The 15,958-nt window shown below is 48.4% G+C and overlaps 2 protein-coding genes across 2 annotated transcripts; both read right to left on the bottom strand.

Moving 5' to 3' along the window:
- Positions 1-53: 53 nt before the first annotated feature.
- Positions 54-6,292, bottom strand: Vgn (vitellogenin). The gene is made up of 7 exons (XM_076910049.1): positions 6,158-6,292; positions 5,142-5,860; positions 4,154-5,068; positions 3,035-4,082; positions 1,312-2,934; positions 804-1,231; positions 54-721 (listed from the first exon to the last, which is right to left on the bottom strand). Exons 1-7 carry the CDS (start codon positions 6,186-6,188, stop codon positions 152-154), a joined length of 5,334 nt encoding a protein of 1,777 aa, XP_076766164.1. The 5' UTR covers positions 6,189-6,292; the 3' UTR covers positions 54-151.
- A 715-nt stretch (positions 6,293-7,007) lies between these two features.
- LOC143432915 (alanine--glyoxylate aminotransferase 2-like) lies at positions 7,008-11,865 on the bottom strand. Its single transcript, XM_076909909.1, has 9 exons — positions 11,722-11,865; positions 10,849-10,919; positions 10,650-10,768; positions 10,346-10,580; positions 8,581-8,674; positions 8,295-8,503; positions 7,983-8,208; positions 7,498-7,896; positions 7,008-7,203 (listed from the first exon to the last, which is right to left on the bottom strand). Exons 2-9 carry the CDS (start codon positions 10,911-10,913, stop codon positions 7,093-7,095), a joined length of 1,458 nt encoding a protein of 485 aa, XP_076766024.1. The 5' UTR covers positions 10,914-10,919; positions 11,722-11,865; the 3' UTR covers positions 7,008-7,092.
- Positions 11,866-15,958: the final 4,093 nt, after the last annotated feature.

The raw sequence follows: 15,958 nt of genomic DNA, 5'->3' as shown, positions 1-15,958 counted from the left end.
TGGAGCAAGAAAAAAAAAATAAGACTCCGCGTGTATGAAAATGGGTAAAATTTATTATAGCATTACACGCAAAATAAAAAACCACTAAGTACTAAATATATATCTACTCGAAAAAACATGAAAGCTTGACTATGCTTGCTCAGGTACAGGCTTACGCAGCGGTGCAAGCGAGAGGAACGCTGATGCGCTGAGACATGGAGATGGATTTCTGGCTGAGATCCGGCCGGGCACCCTTCTCGATTCTCTTCTTCAGGCTCAACGCCACCTCGTTCCTCTCCATGCAATGCAATTGATAGTTCTTCGATTTCATCTCGGTAGCCGAGCAGCCAGGCGCGCAAGCGAGCACTGGTCGCACCGTGAAACAGATCTTGTCGTCAGTCTCGTGTACGTGAGTCTTATGGGTGCTGCAACGTTTCTCTCCAGTCTGCGTTCCATGGTGGTAGCCCCAGGTCCCTTGCTCCGTGTCCGTTCGTCCCGATTCAGCGTCGCTGATCACGTTACTCTGACGGTTTGCAACGTAGGGGGTGCAATCGTGGCCCTGGATCGACTTCGCCTTCTCAAGGGACACGCCCTCGCACTCGTTCTTGGTCAGAGCGTAGCTAGCGGTGAACAAGTCGGATTCTCTGAACAAGCATTTCTTTGGGCCCATGAAATCGTTGTTTTCCTTGCCGTCGAAGTTGCCACAGAGACCGCGGATGGATTCGCGGTACGTGTCCGACGCCTGTCAATTCAATTTCCGTACGTTAATAATTTGCGCGATATAATGTATAGCTAATTGATCGAGAGCGGAATGGGTCGCTTACCTGGATCAGAATACGCATTCCATCGAAAGCCATGCTCATGTCGTACTCTTCTGAGACTATTCCAATTGAGTGGTCTCCAAGCTTGAAGATGTCGAAGATAATATCGTCTTTCGATTTCTCCTGGTGGCTCTTAGTGTCGGATATCTCGATCATCTGTCCGTTTACGTAGACCTTGGGCTGTGACGAACTAGGCATCAGTTTGATCTCGTTGTCGCCCAGCAGGATCTTCACTTCCTTGTGTCCGTCCGGAGTCTCGCGGGTGAGGATGCTCAGGCTGGCGTCTTTGGGAATGTGAAGCTTCTCCGTGGGCTTCTCCGGGTTTATCTTCGGGTACGTCGTCATGGCGACGTGCCAACAGTTGCCCAGCCTCAGTGGATACTCTTTGCCGTCGAACGTCTCGACTCTGGTCTTGTCCAGCATGCAAGCAGCTGTGAAATCGAATGAAATTACGATCCAAAAAGCTCGTGGTTCTCTTTACAAACTCGACAGAATCAAGTGGGACACTTACATTGATCGTCGAAGACCTTGAGATCCAAGTCATCGTCGGCGGTTTCCAAAAGCTCCTCAGCGTCGATACCAAGGGGTGTCAGGTCTATATCGTTCACGTGAGCGGTCATCGCAGGACTATGCACAGCTACGTTAGCGGAGGTAAGATCGTTGGACAGTCTGGCTCTAATATCGATCTTCTTCTTGCCAGTGTTCTTAGGTTTCGAAGTGTCCGTGTCCACATCCAAGTAGTCGCTATTCCCAATAAGATCGATAAGTTTCTGGAACAGGTCCGCGGTGGACTGCGACTCAAAGTCGACGGAGACGTCGATCTCGTCGACCATCGTGGCAAGGGTGACGGCCTGCTGGCAGGCTCTCAGGATCTTGTTACCCTGCTTCATCTGTTCCTCGCACTCCATGGCCTCTGGAGTCTCCTTGATCGCTTTGCGCAGCTCGTCTCTCTGCTCGGTTACACCCTTGATGTTGATCTGCTCGCCAGTGGAGCAGGTCTCTCCGTAACGAAGGTTCACGTTGAATTCACTTTTCGGCTTAGACTTCATCGCCTGATCGAAGAACTGAACAGACTCCGGCCAGGTGCTGAGTTGCGAGGCGGCGCAGACCTCGAGTTCAGTATCGAAGAGCGTGTCTAGATGCCAATAGAGGAGGGATCGGCTCTTCTTCTCCGCTCTGCTGGTGGACCAGGCAAGGGTGAAGACGTTGTTGAACTTCAGTTTATCTGGCACCTGGAACTGGACGTCCACCACGTGCGATTTCGCCAGCTTGATGCCTCTGGCTACTTCCTTCATGAACTGTTTCCTACGATCTGCGCTGTTAGCTTCCTTGTTGGTTGGTTCCATTGCCTTGGCCTGACGAGTCCACTCCTGCGTGGTTTCCGGCTTGGTCTCCGCGTCCAAGGTGTCGTACGCCAGAGTGAATATCCACGGCTCTTTCTTATCGTTATTCAGATTTGCGTGGACGTCAACTTTGCAGTATTTGTCCTCGTCCGTGGTCCACGGAGACGCGATCCTCGCCGCTATGTTGTCTATATCCATATTCCAGAAATCCTCGTCGAGTTTGTTCGCTTCGATCTTCACTTTCACGTGGGCGTCGATTATCTCTGGGTAGGTCTGGGTCTCGATCTCTTCCGGCTTTATCACGTGCGTGTTCTTGTCTGTCATCACGGGTCGCAAGCTCAGGATATCGTATTTAGAAGTGTACGGGAGCACGCTGTAGTGCATCAGCCGAGCGGTTTCCTCCCCCTTCAAAGGCCAGATCTTCAGCTGCACGTTGTCCTTGAGTATGTTCACGTCCATGGCTACTTTCATGGGAAGGTAGGTCTGGAAGTTGACGTCGACTCCGGAAACGAAGTGCTGGTGATCGAACGGGGTGACGAAACCGATTCGTCCTTGGATTTTCTGCGAGTAGACCAGACGGAACTCGGATTTCGCGTCAAGGCCATTGAGACCGTACTGGTTCATGTGCACGCGACTTGTTCCGCTGAATTTGTACAATATGGGCACTCTGAGGGTGTAGACGAACGGCAGACCGGTCTCGGTAGGGAAGGCAAGAGTTACATCGTAGCAGAACAGTTTGTTCATGTTCACGTAGCCCTCTTGTTTCTCCTCCGCGAGCTTCTGTGCGATCCCTGAAACGGATCGTACGAGATTTTCATTTACCAAGTAACAACTACAAACTCAGGATCGTATCTTGATCTTCATTGATTAGAATTAATTAGAGATACTTACACGAGAAGGTTCCACGAACAGATTCACTGTCGAATGGCAATAATCGCGTAGTGTATTTCGAGTTCCACATCAAGAGCCCTTCCAAAGGAGTCGGCTCGTCAGGGACGATGTTCAACTCCTCGGCGAGCTTCTCAGTGGCCATTTTGACGGCGTTCTCGACGTCCTTCTTCGAGAATCCTAGATCCAAGAGAGCGTTGAAGCTCGACAGCAGAACGTACAACTCGGTCGGCGGCATATGGTAACCACCGTGCGAGTTAAACAATCCAAGGTACAAGGCACGAGGGATGACGCTCTCGTGGCTACCGATGTAGTCTAATATCATCAACGAAATGGTGTTCTGATTCTCCTGGATCGTGTCAGCGACGAATCCGTGGGACAAGTCGTAACTGTACTCGTCGGGGGTCAACAGTTTCAGAACAGAGTGAGCCTTCTTGGCCCTCTCCTCCCACTGCGGGGTGGTTATCTCCGCCATGCTCGTCAGGGTCGACTTCACCGCGGAGTTCACCTGCTTGTCTGTGTCGTACCTCGTGAACTCTGCCATGCGTTGCAGCATGCTCAACGGTGGATCTGTTTTCAGTAAAAGGAAGATAGCCGCGCAACGCACTTCGTGGCTCTCCATGGTGTTCAGGTACACCTTGTAGAGGACAGAGCGCAGCAGCTTGGGGTTGGTTTCGCCGAGCGGACCCATGGCGGCTATTATAAGCGTCCTCTGGAAGGTGGTCACTTTGCGCTGGCCTTCGAGATACGGCTCCAGGACGGAAAGGATCTTGGGATGGGCGATTTGGCCGAGCGCCATGATGTACGTCTGAGTCTTTCGACTGTTGCCGCTCTCCACTGCCTTCTTCAGTTCACGGGCCAGGTAGGGGATGTACTCGTTTTGGACCGTTTGATCGTGCTTCGAAATCATGCGACCGAACGTGTGGACTGGATAACGATTGTGGATGCTCCTGCCGTGCACGTGGGACATACGCACCAGTTCTCCGAACGCGAACATGGCTGAGGGCTCGACGATAGGATCGTCTTTGATTTGCGGGCTGGTGACCAGGTCCTACAAAGGTAGACAAATTCGAGGAAACCGTTGGAAAATAGTTAGAGGGAGCGTGATGAACGTGTACTCACGAAGAGAGCCTTGACGTATTCTGCGGTTGGGGTGCGAGCATTCTTCGCGATCCTCGACAGAATGTCCATTGTCTCCAACTTGCTAACGTGCCCCTTCGTGATCCAATTTCTGATGATCATGAAGGCAGGTCCGGTTCCAGCTTGGACAACAGCGTCCCTGAACACCGCCCACATGTTCTGTTTGTTGGTCTGCGACTTGTCGTTCCACTTAAGGTGGTTGGATGAGAGCTGCATGTTGGAGTCCATTCGAGACATCTGGTCTTTGCTCATGGTGCGCAACATACTGCAGAGCATAGTGAATTTCTCGAGGGTTTCCTGGGTGGGGATGTTCTGCGGGTCTTCGAGCTCGTTGGCGATCTGCGAGATCAGCTCGTTGCTAGCCTCGACCATGTCCAATTTCTCGGATTGCCCGATGAATTTCCCGTTGTAGCCGACGACGTTCGGCAGCAGAGAGTTCTGAGGTGCGTCCTCGAGCGTGGGCTTCGGCTGCCAGAAGTCGTTCTCCTCGCTGCTGGAGATCGAGCTGCTGGACCCGCTGGAGGAGCTGGAGTCGAAGCTTCGAGGGTTCTCGCCCCGCTTTGGCGCCTCCTCGCTGGAGCTGACGGAGCTGATGCTGTCCGAATTCCAGATATGATTCGAGTTCTCGACCTTGGGGACCCTACGTTTCTCGGTGGTCATGAACGGATTGTTGTAGACGTAAACCAGATTGCCAATGGATTCCGGGATGTTGGGCTTGGTCATGGGTTTGCTGATCTTCTTCACGTCTCCCAACGTGAGATTCATCATGCTGGCGACCAATCCGTTCTTATCGTCGAAGAGTCTGGGGCTGATCGCTATCTTGTCGACGGTCACCGACGAATGGATGGTGAAGCTCTTCAGGGTGCCCGAGATGAGGATCTTGCTCGTGGAAGATCTCTGAAACCGACGATTTTCTCTTCAGTATCCACAACTTGCCCAAATGGCACAGGATTCCGTATTAGCTACTCACCGTAAGGAATTCACCGTTCCTGTTGGATCCAGGCTCCCAGTGCGTGGTACCAGTGATTCCAAAGTGATAATTCACCCGTTGAGCGCATCTGTCAAAGTTTCTCGTCTTCACGATCTCGATGTATTGGCCGTCAGTCTTCAATCGCGGTTCGACGTGCAGATCCGATCTCTCGTGCACCGTGGTGTCCAACAATGGCGTGATGTCGTAGCGGACCTCGCATCTGCCGGTTACGGAGTCTTCCAAGGCCTTGAACGACCCGTACGGACTCTCGTCTGTAGGAATCTGCGTCTCCTGGGTCCTCACGCTGTTCTCACCTTGACTGTCCACTTGCAGCTGGCTGACAACGCTCTTCACGATGTTCACCTCCCAGGTGGGCATGCTGTAGTCCACGACCAAGTCCTTGATCACGCCGTGCTTCAGCTTGATCTCGAACGGCTTGCCGGAAATGGGCAGCTCCTTCAGCTCCAACATTTGGTCGGAGAACTCTGTGGTCCATCCTTCGGGCAACTCTTTGTGGATATGCGCGTATTTGCAGTTCCAGAGTTTGGCCAGCAACGTGTTCGGGTCAGTGACTTGTATCGTCAGCCAACCCTTGACGATGACGCCCGTATGCTGATCTGACAGTGACTCCAGGCCAGTCAGCGTACGACTTCGTACGAGGTACGTGTACTCGTTGCCTGCCTTCCAGCCATGCTCGTAATCGGCTGCGATCGATCTCACTGCGGAAAGAATCGATTGTTTGAATACGGATGGGACGAGAGATAATTCGCGGGTCCAGAAATACTACTCGACGAGAATTCTGATCGATGCAAACGCGTTGCGGAACGGAACGCGATTTTTTTTTTTTAATTATTTCGGTGTCTTTATCGAAAGCAGAAGCTTCTGTTGACGAGGATGCTCCACGGTTATGAAATATTGATACGGGTGCGGTGGAAAAGTTGGAGGATCAAAGAAGATCGATTGAAGAGGAACAGCTGGGAAGGTTGCCCGCGCAGAAGTTTCGCGTTTTCACTTACCGAGCAGGAAGAAAGTCAGAAGCATCCACATGTCGAAAGCCGTGGCGTGCCAGAAAATGAGACTGCATGGGCGCAGTCTTGCAATATTTATATCTTGATCGCGCCAGGTCAGCAAACGATAGACAGAGAGAATTTCCATGAACTTTCATCTTCATCTCCGAGTAACTACCATTATCTACGATGTTTACTTCCACCCTTTCTCCCCCTTTTTCCTCCTGCATCTAATATTTATTTTCAATTGATAATACACGATCAGGTCAAATTCTATCGTCTTTTAACAAGTCTTAATTAACTCCATCCCGTTGGTTTAAAAATAGTCACGATTCCGATAGCGGTATCAGAGTCGTTAAAAACAATCTACTAAGATTCTGGATTACAACTGAGTACCACTTCAATTATAAGATGTAAACACATCGTTCGAGGTAATTGTTTCGTTAAAAATGGTAGTTTTGACAGCATCTACAAACAACGTTCGTTCGATTCTCGTGAAAATCCGTGGAAAAAGAAATATTTATCTCGCATCGGAATTGATAGCGTCATAAACGTCTTATAATAAATATGCATAGCAGAAGCACGTTCGCGAATCACACGGTGTTAAATGCAGACTTGTCAATACGCGAGGTCAGTAGTTCACGATCGAATCCAAACGTTCGCTGAATCCTAGAAAATTCTAGAACCATCCCTGTTAATCGCGTCTCCTTATCTACTTATTTTTTTACTTTGAAAAAATTCAGAACGCGCAGCTTCTCGCAAACACCGATGCCGTCAAATTTCCAGAACTCTTTGTAATTCGTTAGAAAAGAAGGAAGAGTCGAGCGAGTACATAAAAATAACATTTATTCCTCTCACTCGTATCGGGACCGATAATACTTTAAATATTAACAATACGTCGTTGTTTTATAAATACGAATACAATTTCAGCTTAGAGATAAACATTAATTAGCGCGGACGAGCAATGGTTTCCCGCTCGGATGGATGGACTCGTCCGCATCGACGTCCATTTGCGAGATCGTTGCTTTCAGGATCGTCGTTGGGGCCTCGTACTTCTGAAACATCACCGAATAAAACGAAATTAATCAACGTCCATAAGAAATAAAAATCGCATCAAAAATTCTATAGCCGAGTGAATCGCGATTCAAGCCGCAGCGATCGATATATCGCACGAGCTCATCCTTAATCAAAAAAAATACCGCACGTGTATACATCTGAGCGTGTTATGACGATTTAATTGCAGCGTCAAGCGTTTTCGTTTCATCTGAGAAAAAAGCTATTCGACAACTTTCACGATCTTTCGCCGCGTTACGAAACGATTGCGCGATCCCCGCGAAACGATCGATCACCTCCTCGTTGCCGATGTCCACCTCCTCGAGCACTTCCTCCAGCACGGACACCAAATGATTGACATTCTCGATGGTGAACACCATCGGTGGTTTCAGTTTCAGGATATTATCGTCAGGACCGTCGCTGCTGATCAACACCTTCCTCTCCTTCATCCTGGAGACCACGTGTTTCGCCTCAGCCGTCGCTGGGATCCTCTTGTTCCTGTCTCGCACCAATTCGATGCCCGCGAACAAACCAACCCCTCGCACGTCACCAATGATCTTCTGCCGCTTCGCCAATTTCCTCAGCTCCGTCATCAGGTGTTTGCCCACGATCAAAGCGTTCTCTTGAAGATTCTCCCGTTCCATCACCTCCATCACCGCGTTGGCTATAGCGCAGGACACTGGATTTCCGCCATACTGAATCCCCAAGAAGAGAAATGATTTATAATAACAGCAATTCTCTCACTGCGAATCGATGTAGAGATTATCTGTCGAATTTTTACCGTGTTAAAATACTCGATACCGGTGTTCTTGAAGCTCTCAGCAATGGCGGGGGTGGTAATAACCGCCGCAACGGGGTGTCCATTGCCCATAGGTTTTCCCACGGTCACTATATCAGGAATCACGTCCTTTCCATAGAGCTGGAAGGCCCACATGTGGCTACCAACCCTTCCAAAGCCAACCTGGACCTCGTCAGCGATGCAAACACCTCCTGCTTCCCTCACGTGTCTACGGTTCATCGACGATCGTTTAATATGAAAATTGTTTGTTTTATATCAAGCGAAATGGATCGTTGGAGAGAAATGCGCACGTACTTGTACACGTTTCTAAAGTAATTCTTGGGCGGTAGAATTTGCCCACCGACAGACATCAGACTCTCCGCGATGTAAGCGCATACGCCTTTCTTTTGGTTCTTCAGGTTCTGGCAGATGGCTCGCACGTCGTTCGCGTACTTCACGCCGAGATCCTCGCCAGGATAGTCGACCTCGGTGTATTTCCCTCGATAAACGTCCGGACAGGGTGCCTGGAGGGCACGCGAGAGTATTAGTTTAAGAGGAAACGTGCGTGGAGGATTTTACGCTAAGCGGCGGCGATCCTCACCACGTGAACCCAGTCTTTCTTGCCAGGCCCGTTCGGCTTGTTGAACTTGTACGGTGATATATCGATCATCGAGGTCAAATGGCCGTGATAAGCACTAAAAAACAAGAAAGAACGACGTTGAACGACAGCCGTATTCCGCCGTCACAGCGCTGCGCTCGACCAAGCTGCAATAAGCGTCACTTCGGTCCGATCCTCCGTGCGACGACGATGCTAAAACGAAGATCTTGGTAATCCTGAAAATGTCATTCCGTCTCTCTTCGCGGTCGCTCTTCGTCAGACCGTGTACTGATTGTCGTTAAGTAGAGAAGAAAAAAAAAAAGAAAAAAAAAAAGAAACGAAGAAGAAGCTAATTAGCGAAATGGAACACGCCTCTCGCGCAAGTACACGTGTACACTATTTTTTTTTTTCACACTGTTTCAGCTTCCGTATCGATAACAAGACGGAGGGGATCGGCAGCTGGGTGAATTACGCGAGATTACGTTATCAAAGGACCAACCGATGTCTCGTGAGATGCGACGCGGGGTCGTTCGTTCGCAAAAGCGAGGGATGGATATACCCACTAGGCCAGCGCAGCTGCAATGAGACCGTGAGTGAATCATGGGATTATTAATGCGCGTCGAGCAAGATATCGCCGCGTTCATTTTTTCTTTTCTATCCGAATACTCGATCGACACCCTCTCCCGTCTATTGTTACTCCTTAACAGCCACTGAACGGTCGGCAAAGTTACGACCTTCCCCGACTCCGTGACGCTCCTCCGGCTGTCCCAAAACGGCGATATCCCAAGCAACGCGAGCGTGACTTTTAACAACGTAATCTCGGCGAGTAGCGCGCGATCCCGTCGTCTCGTCTGTTACGTAACACGTCTCCCGATATGCGATTGTTCGCAACGAGCCAGCCATTCGTTTTTAGTCCCTGCGGCGTCCTCCGCGGTCACCATCTCCTTCTGTCACATAAAATTACTTTCCACCAACCGGTCGTTCTGGTCCTGCTTCCATCGCTTGTCGTCGGGCATTGTGGCACGCGGTCGTGTCACCTAAAACGACAATAGCTTTATGTCACTCAGCGGGCGATTCGTCGTTCGTTTTCCCTTATGCGCCCGCCTTCGTCTACGTTCCCATTGATCCGTCGATTTTCTTACCACGCCACTCCTGTCGAACGGCTGTAAACAAGCAAAAAAGAAAACCCACACGATTAGTCGAGCGGTCGGGTACGAAGGGGGTTGCTGGCTGAGAGGAATCATCGTGGTACCCGAGAAATCATCGTGTTCCTCTAGTCGGAGCGCATCGTATGGCTACTCACTGAATTTTTTGGGGGGCGTAGGCTACCTAGAAATGGTCGAGACACGTTTCACGAGAAACAGGACAGTGTCTCCGTTCTTTTTTCTGCTCTTATTTCTTTTTTCTTTGCGAAAACGCACACTCCGTCGATTCGCCGGTGAAAAATGTTGAGTCGAACGAAATGCGTGCGCACGGTTTGGTTCTTCTTCTCTACGAATCGAACGATACGCGTCGACTTAGCATTTTTCAGCGGCTCACCGACCGTTCTATCGAGAAAGCCAAAAAGCAGCGGGGTTCCGTGCGGGGTGACCACGAATTCGCTCTCCCTTTCTCAGATCTCTCAATTCTGTATGGAAATTTCGTGCGACTCGTGCGCATCCGGTTGTTTCAGAACGAAATCGTGGTCCAGCGTCTCGTGGCCGAAAAATCGTCGCGGAAGCAACTCGAGATCCATCGATTAGTCACTCCGAGCTAAGCGATGACTTACTGATCGAGCGTGATGACGTCTCTGTTCTTGGTGTGGGTCTGAGCGAGGCGCAGCGCGAGATCGTTGGCCTCGCTGCCAGAGTTCACCAGGAAACAGACGGAGAGCGGTTCCGGAAGTAGCGAGGTCAGCCTGCGCGCGCAGATCACCAGCTCGTCGTGGAGGAACCGATTGTTGGTGGAGAGCAGGGCCATTTGCTCCTGGCCAGCGCGCACCACCGTCGGGTGGCAATGGCCCACTGTAAGTTCACTTACGTCGTACCAATTCGCAAACGAAGTATAATATAAACTGTTCGATCGTTTTATACCGTGAGCTACGTTGTTAATGCAATCCAAGTAGCGATTGCCCTTCTCGTCGTACATGTATTGCCCCTCTGCTCGCACGATCTTCAGGGGGTTGGATTTGTAAAACAGCTTGCACGCTTGTCTGCGAAACAATCGTTTTACGTTTACGTCGTTCGATACGCGTGCGTTTCGCGCGGTAAGGAAGAAAATTTAGATATTTACCCAACGTAACGATCTCGAAGACGGATCGTTTCCGCCTTTGGCATCTGTTCCAAAGATTCGGCCATCTTTACCTGTAAGGTTGATCGTTAACGTTCAGTTATGCAAAATACGCATCGCGTTCAGGATAGAGGCATGGTTTGCGATTTATTCTCCATGGGATAAGTAATTTTCCAACGTCCGATAAGTGCACGTGATTGCTACGTGAAAGTAGTAGCTCCATACGTTATTTCGTCCATAGTCTCCCATGCCGCGAGATAAATGACAGTTTATCTTTGGCGACGTAACCGCATTATCAATCGTTAGAGGATTCGAATTCATTAAAGATCGTAAAAAAATGTAATTACAATGCTGATTTGTGCTCGATCAGAGTAACAATGAATATTAATAACGATGTAATCGCTCTCGGATCGCAACCTTTTGCCATCGTTTCGCAACAGCGACGCGTTTTTATAATCGAATGCACACGATTACATGCGCGATTATAAAAACGTGTATCATTAATTCAATTTAATTCTCTATCTACGCGTAACAATTCTATCCGTTTATTTAAATTTCCAGCTTACAAAGCGTCCTACGCGTGCTCTTTGATTTCCCTCGAGTCGAAATGCGAAACGAGATGAGGGACACGAGGCAAATCAGTGTCCAAACGATATATTAATAAATCGCCAGCTATAACTCTGTCCATTGACAAACTTAAATAGCAACAAGGACGAGGCGCGTGCGACGCAGCGAACGACGAAGAGCGGGAAAAAAAAAAGGGAACAGGAGAACGGAAACGGAAAGGGTAACGAAGGAGAGGCGGAAATAAGCGGTTTGAGTTATGGTTAAAAGAGCCACGAGGCACGAACGTAGTAGAGTCAGCGGGGATCGTACCTGCACCCTTGTGGTAATCGCGATGTGTCACGGTTCCTCGACTTCTGACAATGAATGCAGCCGTCAGCTGAGTGCCGCGACCTACTCCGGTGACGTCATATATAGAGCGTTAACGCTGCGTCGACGGCTGCGCGCGCATTGTCCTCTTCGCCCGCGGATACCCCCACCACGTGGTTCACGCGAATTTCCGAACTCGTGGCGGGCGCTTATACGCGTTTCGAAACTCTATCCGATCGAGATCTCGTTTCTTTTTTCCTTTACTCTTATATTAAACTTCCATGGCTATTTATAGAGCGAAACCTTGTCTCCAGCCGCGATACGATTATTATTGGGTAAACGATACGACGACGGTCGATCGACGAGAGGAAAAGGTCGCGATCATTTTTCAAGCAGGAAGGAAAACCGAGGAAAACTGCGCGCGAGGCACGCGAACAAACAGTGTGCTCGTCTCTGTCTACGTTCCTGGATTATTGGATATTTGCGGCAGCGTAATACATACGCGGTTAATATTTGCACCTAGATTAACCGTACAATCAGATAAGTCACCGACGAAAACACGGAGCCAATAAAGTCTGTTTGATCGTCTTGTTTTGCAATGGAAAAAAAAAAAAAATTTCGAACTAGCGAGCGACTGTTTACCGATGGCCTCGTTTCGAGCGCTAATCGCTCGCGACGTCGCGGGAAACTCTTTATTTTCCAAATTCGATTATCGCTCTCGATGGCTAACGCCTGCGAATCAGCCGTGACGAACGTCACTGCGAAGGCTCGTCGAAACGAAAGGCTCGAAGAGAAAAGGCTCGCCAACTCAGATTAACATCGACAGTAGACGAAATGCGAAGGAATTCGAGCTCCTCGGTAATAATCGCGTGACAACGGTATCGCGAGTGACAAGCGAAATCGGAGCTACACGTGTCACCCGAAACGATACGATTCACGTAACGCGTACACTCGCGTTTTTCCCTTATATTCTTCCTGTTTGCGATTATTGCGCGCGATCTTTCCTTATTGACGATCGATATATTTTTTTTTCCTCCACTTTTAAAACCGCGATTCAAATCGTACGCGATTCTCGCGTCCGCTCGCGAGCCGCGTCGATCGATTTCCCTGTTTTCCAATCGTTATTTTAATGGAAAATTTCTCAGCCGCGTTCGTCGTTATCGTTGTCCACGATAAACCGAGGAGAACAATTCCATTGATCGATCCCGTGCGCGGATCGTCAAATAAAGCCTGATTCTTTCGCAGATCGGACAGGGGAATCTTATCGGACGGCAGCGATTTTTAAAGGGAACCGGTATCGGCGTCGTGCGGTTTATCCTGAGGAACGAACGTTCCAATTTTCCGCCGTTTATCGCGAAACGATAAGATCGACTCGGTTCGATAATCGATCGCGAAGATCCACGGGAAGATGGACACGCGATCGCGAGCAATCACGCTTTAAGGGGCAACGTGCACGGCGACACGTGCCACACGTGGAAGATAGTGATGCGCGCGTGATTGCTGAGGTCTCTGACGATCCATAGTTCTGAAAAGGGGAAGAGGGACGAGTTTGTACGTCTCGTTCGAGCTGTGATCGATCGTATCGTCGATCCGCTGATCCTCGACGGAGGAAACGTGATCGATGAGTGCAACGACATCTCGATTTTCGATTCTTTCGCGAGATATCCGCGCATGCTTCTGAACGAGATCGATTAACTTCGTCGAGGCATTTCTTTTGTAAATGTATTTGATATTAAAATAGTAGAGGAATAGGAGAGTCTCTCAGCCGATGAATTGCTACTTTGTTCGACCGAGGAATTCTCCAAACTGAGCCACCGATAACTGACAGACAATTGAAGTGTCTGAAAGAACAAAGATCGCATTCCGAGCGTTTCCAGTCGTAACTCACCAAGCTGAATCACTATTGAATAATCGCTGGTGCACTTATGACGCTCGCACCGTAATTTATCGCTAATCCGTGACGATGGAAAACATCGGGACGGGTAACAAACGAATTATTCCATTCCGTTGTTTGCGAATAGAATTTCATGCAATTCGATGGCTATTTCGAGACGATAATTGCTTGTTCCCCGAGGACGGGTCATTCGTAGGCGATAGATAATCACTTGCCATTTTTCGCGTGGCGAACCAGCGGCTCGTACATCGTTCGAAGTCAGTTTCGCCTTGGTTTCCGGCAGATACGCAAATTGTTAAGTATTTTGTAAGATCACAATAGCTGAATGTGCGTTTTTGAAGGACATATTACGCATTTTACTTGCGTCACGGGTCGCGCTATCATTGATAACGCGTCTCGTGTATCTAGGTACCGACTCTCGAAACTGGAACAAATTCTGCGCGAGGCTGTTGGAAGATTTTCCAACGCTGGACCATTTCGACTTGTCGATCGAGTCTCCTGAGAGGGTGGACGAGCATTGGCGGACTCGTCGAAGGGAAACTAATCGAAAATTCGCAATCGTTTCACGTTGGATTTTTGATCTATATTCGAAGGAAGGCTCGAAAGTCGCGCAAAGGTATGTAACCAGCTTCGATGGAATTATATCACCGCGACAAGATGTTACAATTGCGATTACATCACAGCCGTAATCTTTCAATAACACTTCAATTCATTGATAATGCATAACAGAGATTACCGGTTAGGGGAGTAGTATCGTTGATGAGGTAGATGATAGATCCGTTCGCCAGTGAGATAAATGGATCGCGTCCCTGTAATTCGAGGCCCCTCAAGCATCCTTTATCGTTTCACTGTTGACCATTCACGTTTTTATGCACTTTATCGAAATCTTCTGATCGACTAATCGTTTTTTCTTTCCGTTCTACAGGTGTTGCAGCGTACAAAATGGACCTGGGACTTTGAGGAGCCGATCGAGGGATGAAAATCTGTTTGATTCGACAGCATCGATGTAAGCCAGCGTTCAAGAAACGAAGAGAGAAGAGAAGAGAGAAGAAAACAGTGTATTATACTATTTAAGTACAAGTATCTGTTATAAAATGAAGTATAATTGTAATTTATTGTATTAATTGCAACAATTTGATCGAATAAATCAATTATTTAAGATAAATATATCAAGTTTTATCATTTAACAACTCCATCCCCAATTTCCTCGTCGTATTCGCCAGCTAAGATAAGTTTCAGTGAAAAATTTCGATAATTCCCGGAAGTGACGTCACTTTCCAAGAAATGGCAAATTACAAATACCTCCTCGCCTATCATGTTCTCCTGATACAAAGTCGGAAATCAGGGTATCGATTGAAAAATCCTAAAATATTGCCAATTCCTGGAAAATGACGTCACGTTCAAGAATCGCCGAAATTCCAGGAATTCTCGATGACGTCATTTCCAGGAAGTGGCACGTTCGGATACCTCCTCACTACTTATGTTCTCCTGATACATTCTCAATTTTTCGACCGAAAAATCTGAAAATCCGACTTTGTATCAGGAGAACATGACGTCACAGGAGGTATCGGCAATTCCAGGAATTCTCGATGACGTCATTTCCAAGAAGTGGCACTATTCGGATACCTCCTATGACGTCATGTTCTCCTGATACATTGCCGATTTTTCGATCGAAAATCTGAAAATCCGACTTTGTAACAGGAGAACATAAGTGGCGAGGAGGTATCCGAATAGTGCCACTTCCTGGAAATGACGTCATCGAGAATTCCTGGAATTTCGGGGATTCCTGGAAGTGACGTCATTTTCCTAGAAGTGGCACGCATACCTCCTCAATACTTATGTTCTCCTGATACAAAGTCGGATTTTCAAGCTTCTGGTCGAAAAACCGGCAATGTATCAGGAGAACATGACGTCATAGGAGGTATCCGAATAGTGCCACTTCTTGGAAATGACGTCATCGAGAATTCCTGGAATTGCCGATACCTCCTGTGACGTCATGTTCTCCTGATACAAAGTCGGATTTTCAGATTTTTCGGTCGAAAAATTGAGAATGTATCAGGAGAACATAAGTAGTGAGGAGGTATCCGAACGTGCCACTTCCTGGAAATGACGTCATCGAGAATTCCTGGAATTTCGGCGATTCTTGAACGTGACGTCATTTTCCAGGAATTGGCAATATTTTAGGATTTTTCAATCGATACCCTGATTTCCGACTTTGTATCAGGAGAACATAATAGGCGAGGAGGTATTCGTATTTTGCCCCTTACCGGAAGTGACGTCATATACCAGGAGTTCGTGAAATTTTCGAGCTCACGCGCCAATATTTGAACTTATAGATAGCTTTAT

This window comes from Xylocopa sonorina, chromosome 2, assembly GCF_050948175.1.
Source record: "Xylocopa sonorina isolate GNS202 chromosome 2, iyXylSono1_principal, whole genome shotgun sequence".
NCBI lineage: Eukaryota > Metazoa > Arthropoda > Insecta > Hymenoptera > Apidae > Xylocopa > Xylocopa sonorina.
This window is presented reverse-complemented; position numbering and strand designations above follow the sequence as displayed.

What these genes read in the sequence shown, in the direction of transcription:
- LOC143432915 (XM_076909909.1), bottom strand. Translation starts at nt 10,913, where the DNA reads ATGGCCGAATCTTTGGAACAGATGCCAAAGGCGGAAACGATCCGTCTT. An exon ending in TACTTTAGAAACGTGTACAA is followed by an intron (nt 8,209 to 8,294) that starts GTACGTGCGCAT and finishes GATGAACCGTAG; the next exon opens with ACACGTGAGGGAAGCAGGAG. An exon ending in TGGACATCGGCAACGAGGAG is followed by an intron (nt 7,204 to 7,497) that starts GTGATCGATCGT and finishes GTGATGTTTCAG; the next exon opens with AAGTACGAGGCCCCAACGAC.
- Vgn (XM_076910049.1), bottom strand. Translation starts at nt 6,188, where the DNA reads ATGTGGATGCTTCTGACTTTCTTCCTGCTCG. An exon ending in AATACGTCAAGGCTCTCTTC is followed by an intron (nt 4,083 to 4,153) that starts GTGAGTACACGT and finishes CTACCTTTGTAG; the next exon opens with GACCTGGTCACCAGCCCGCA. An exon ending in TGTTCGTGGAACCTTCTCGT is followed by an intron (nt 2,935 to 3,034) that starts GTAAGTATCTCT and finishes GATCCGTTTCAG; the next exon opens with GGATCGCACAGAAGCTCGCG.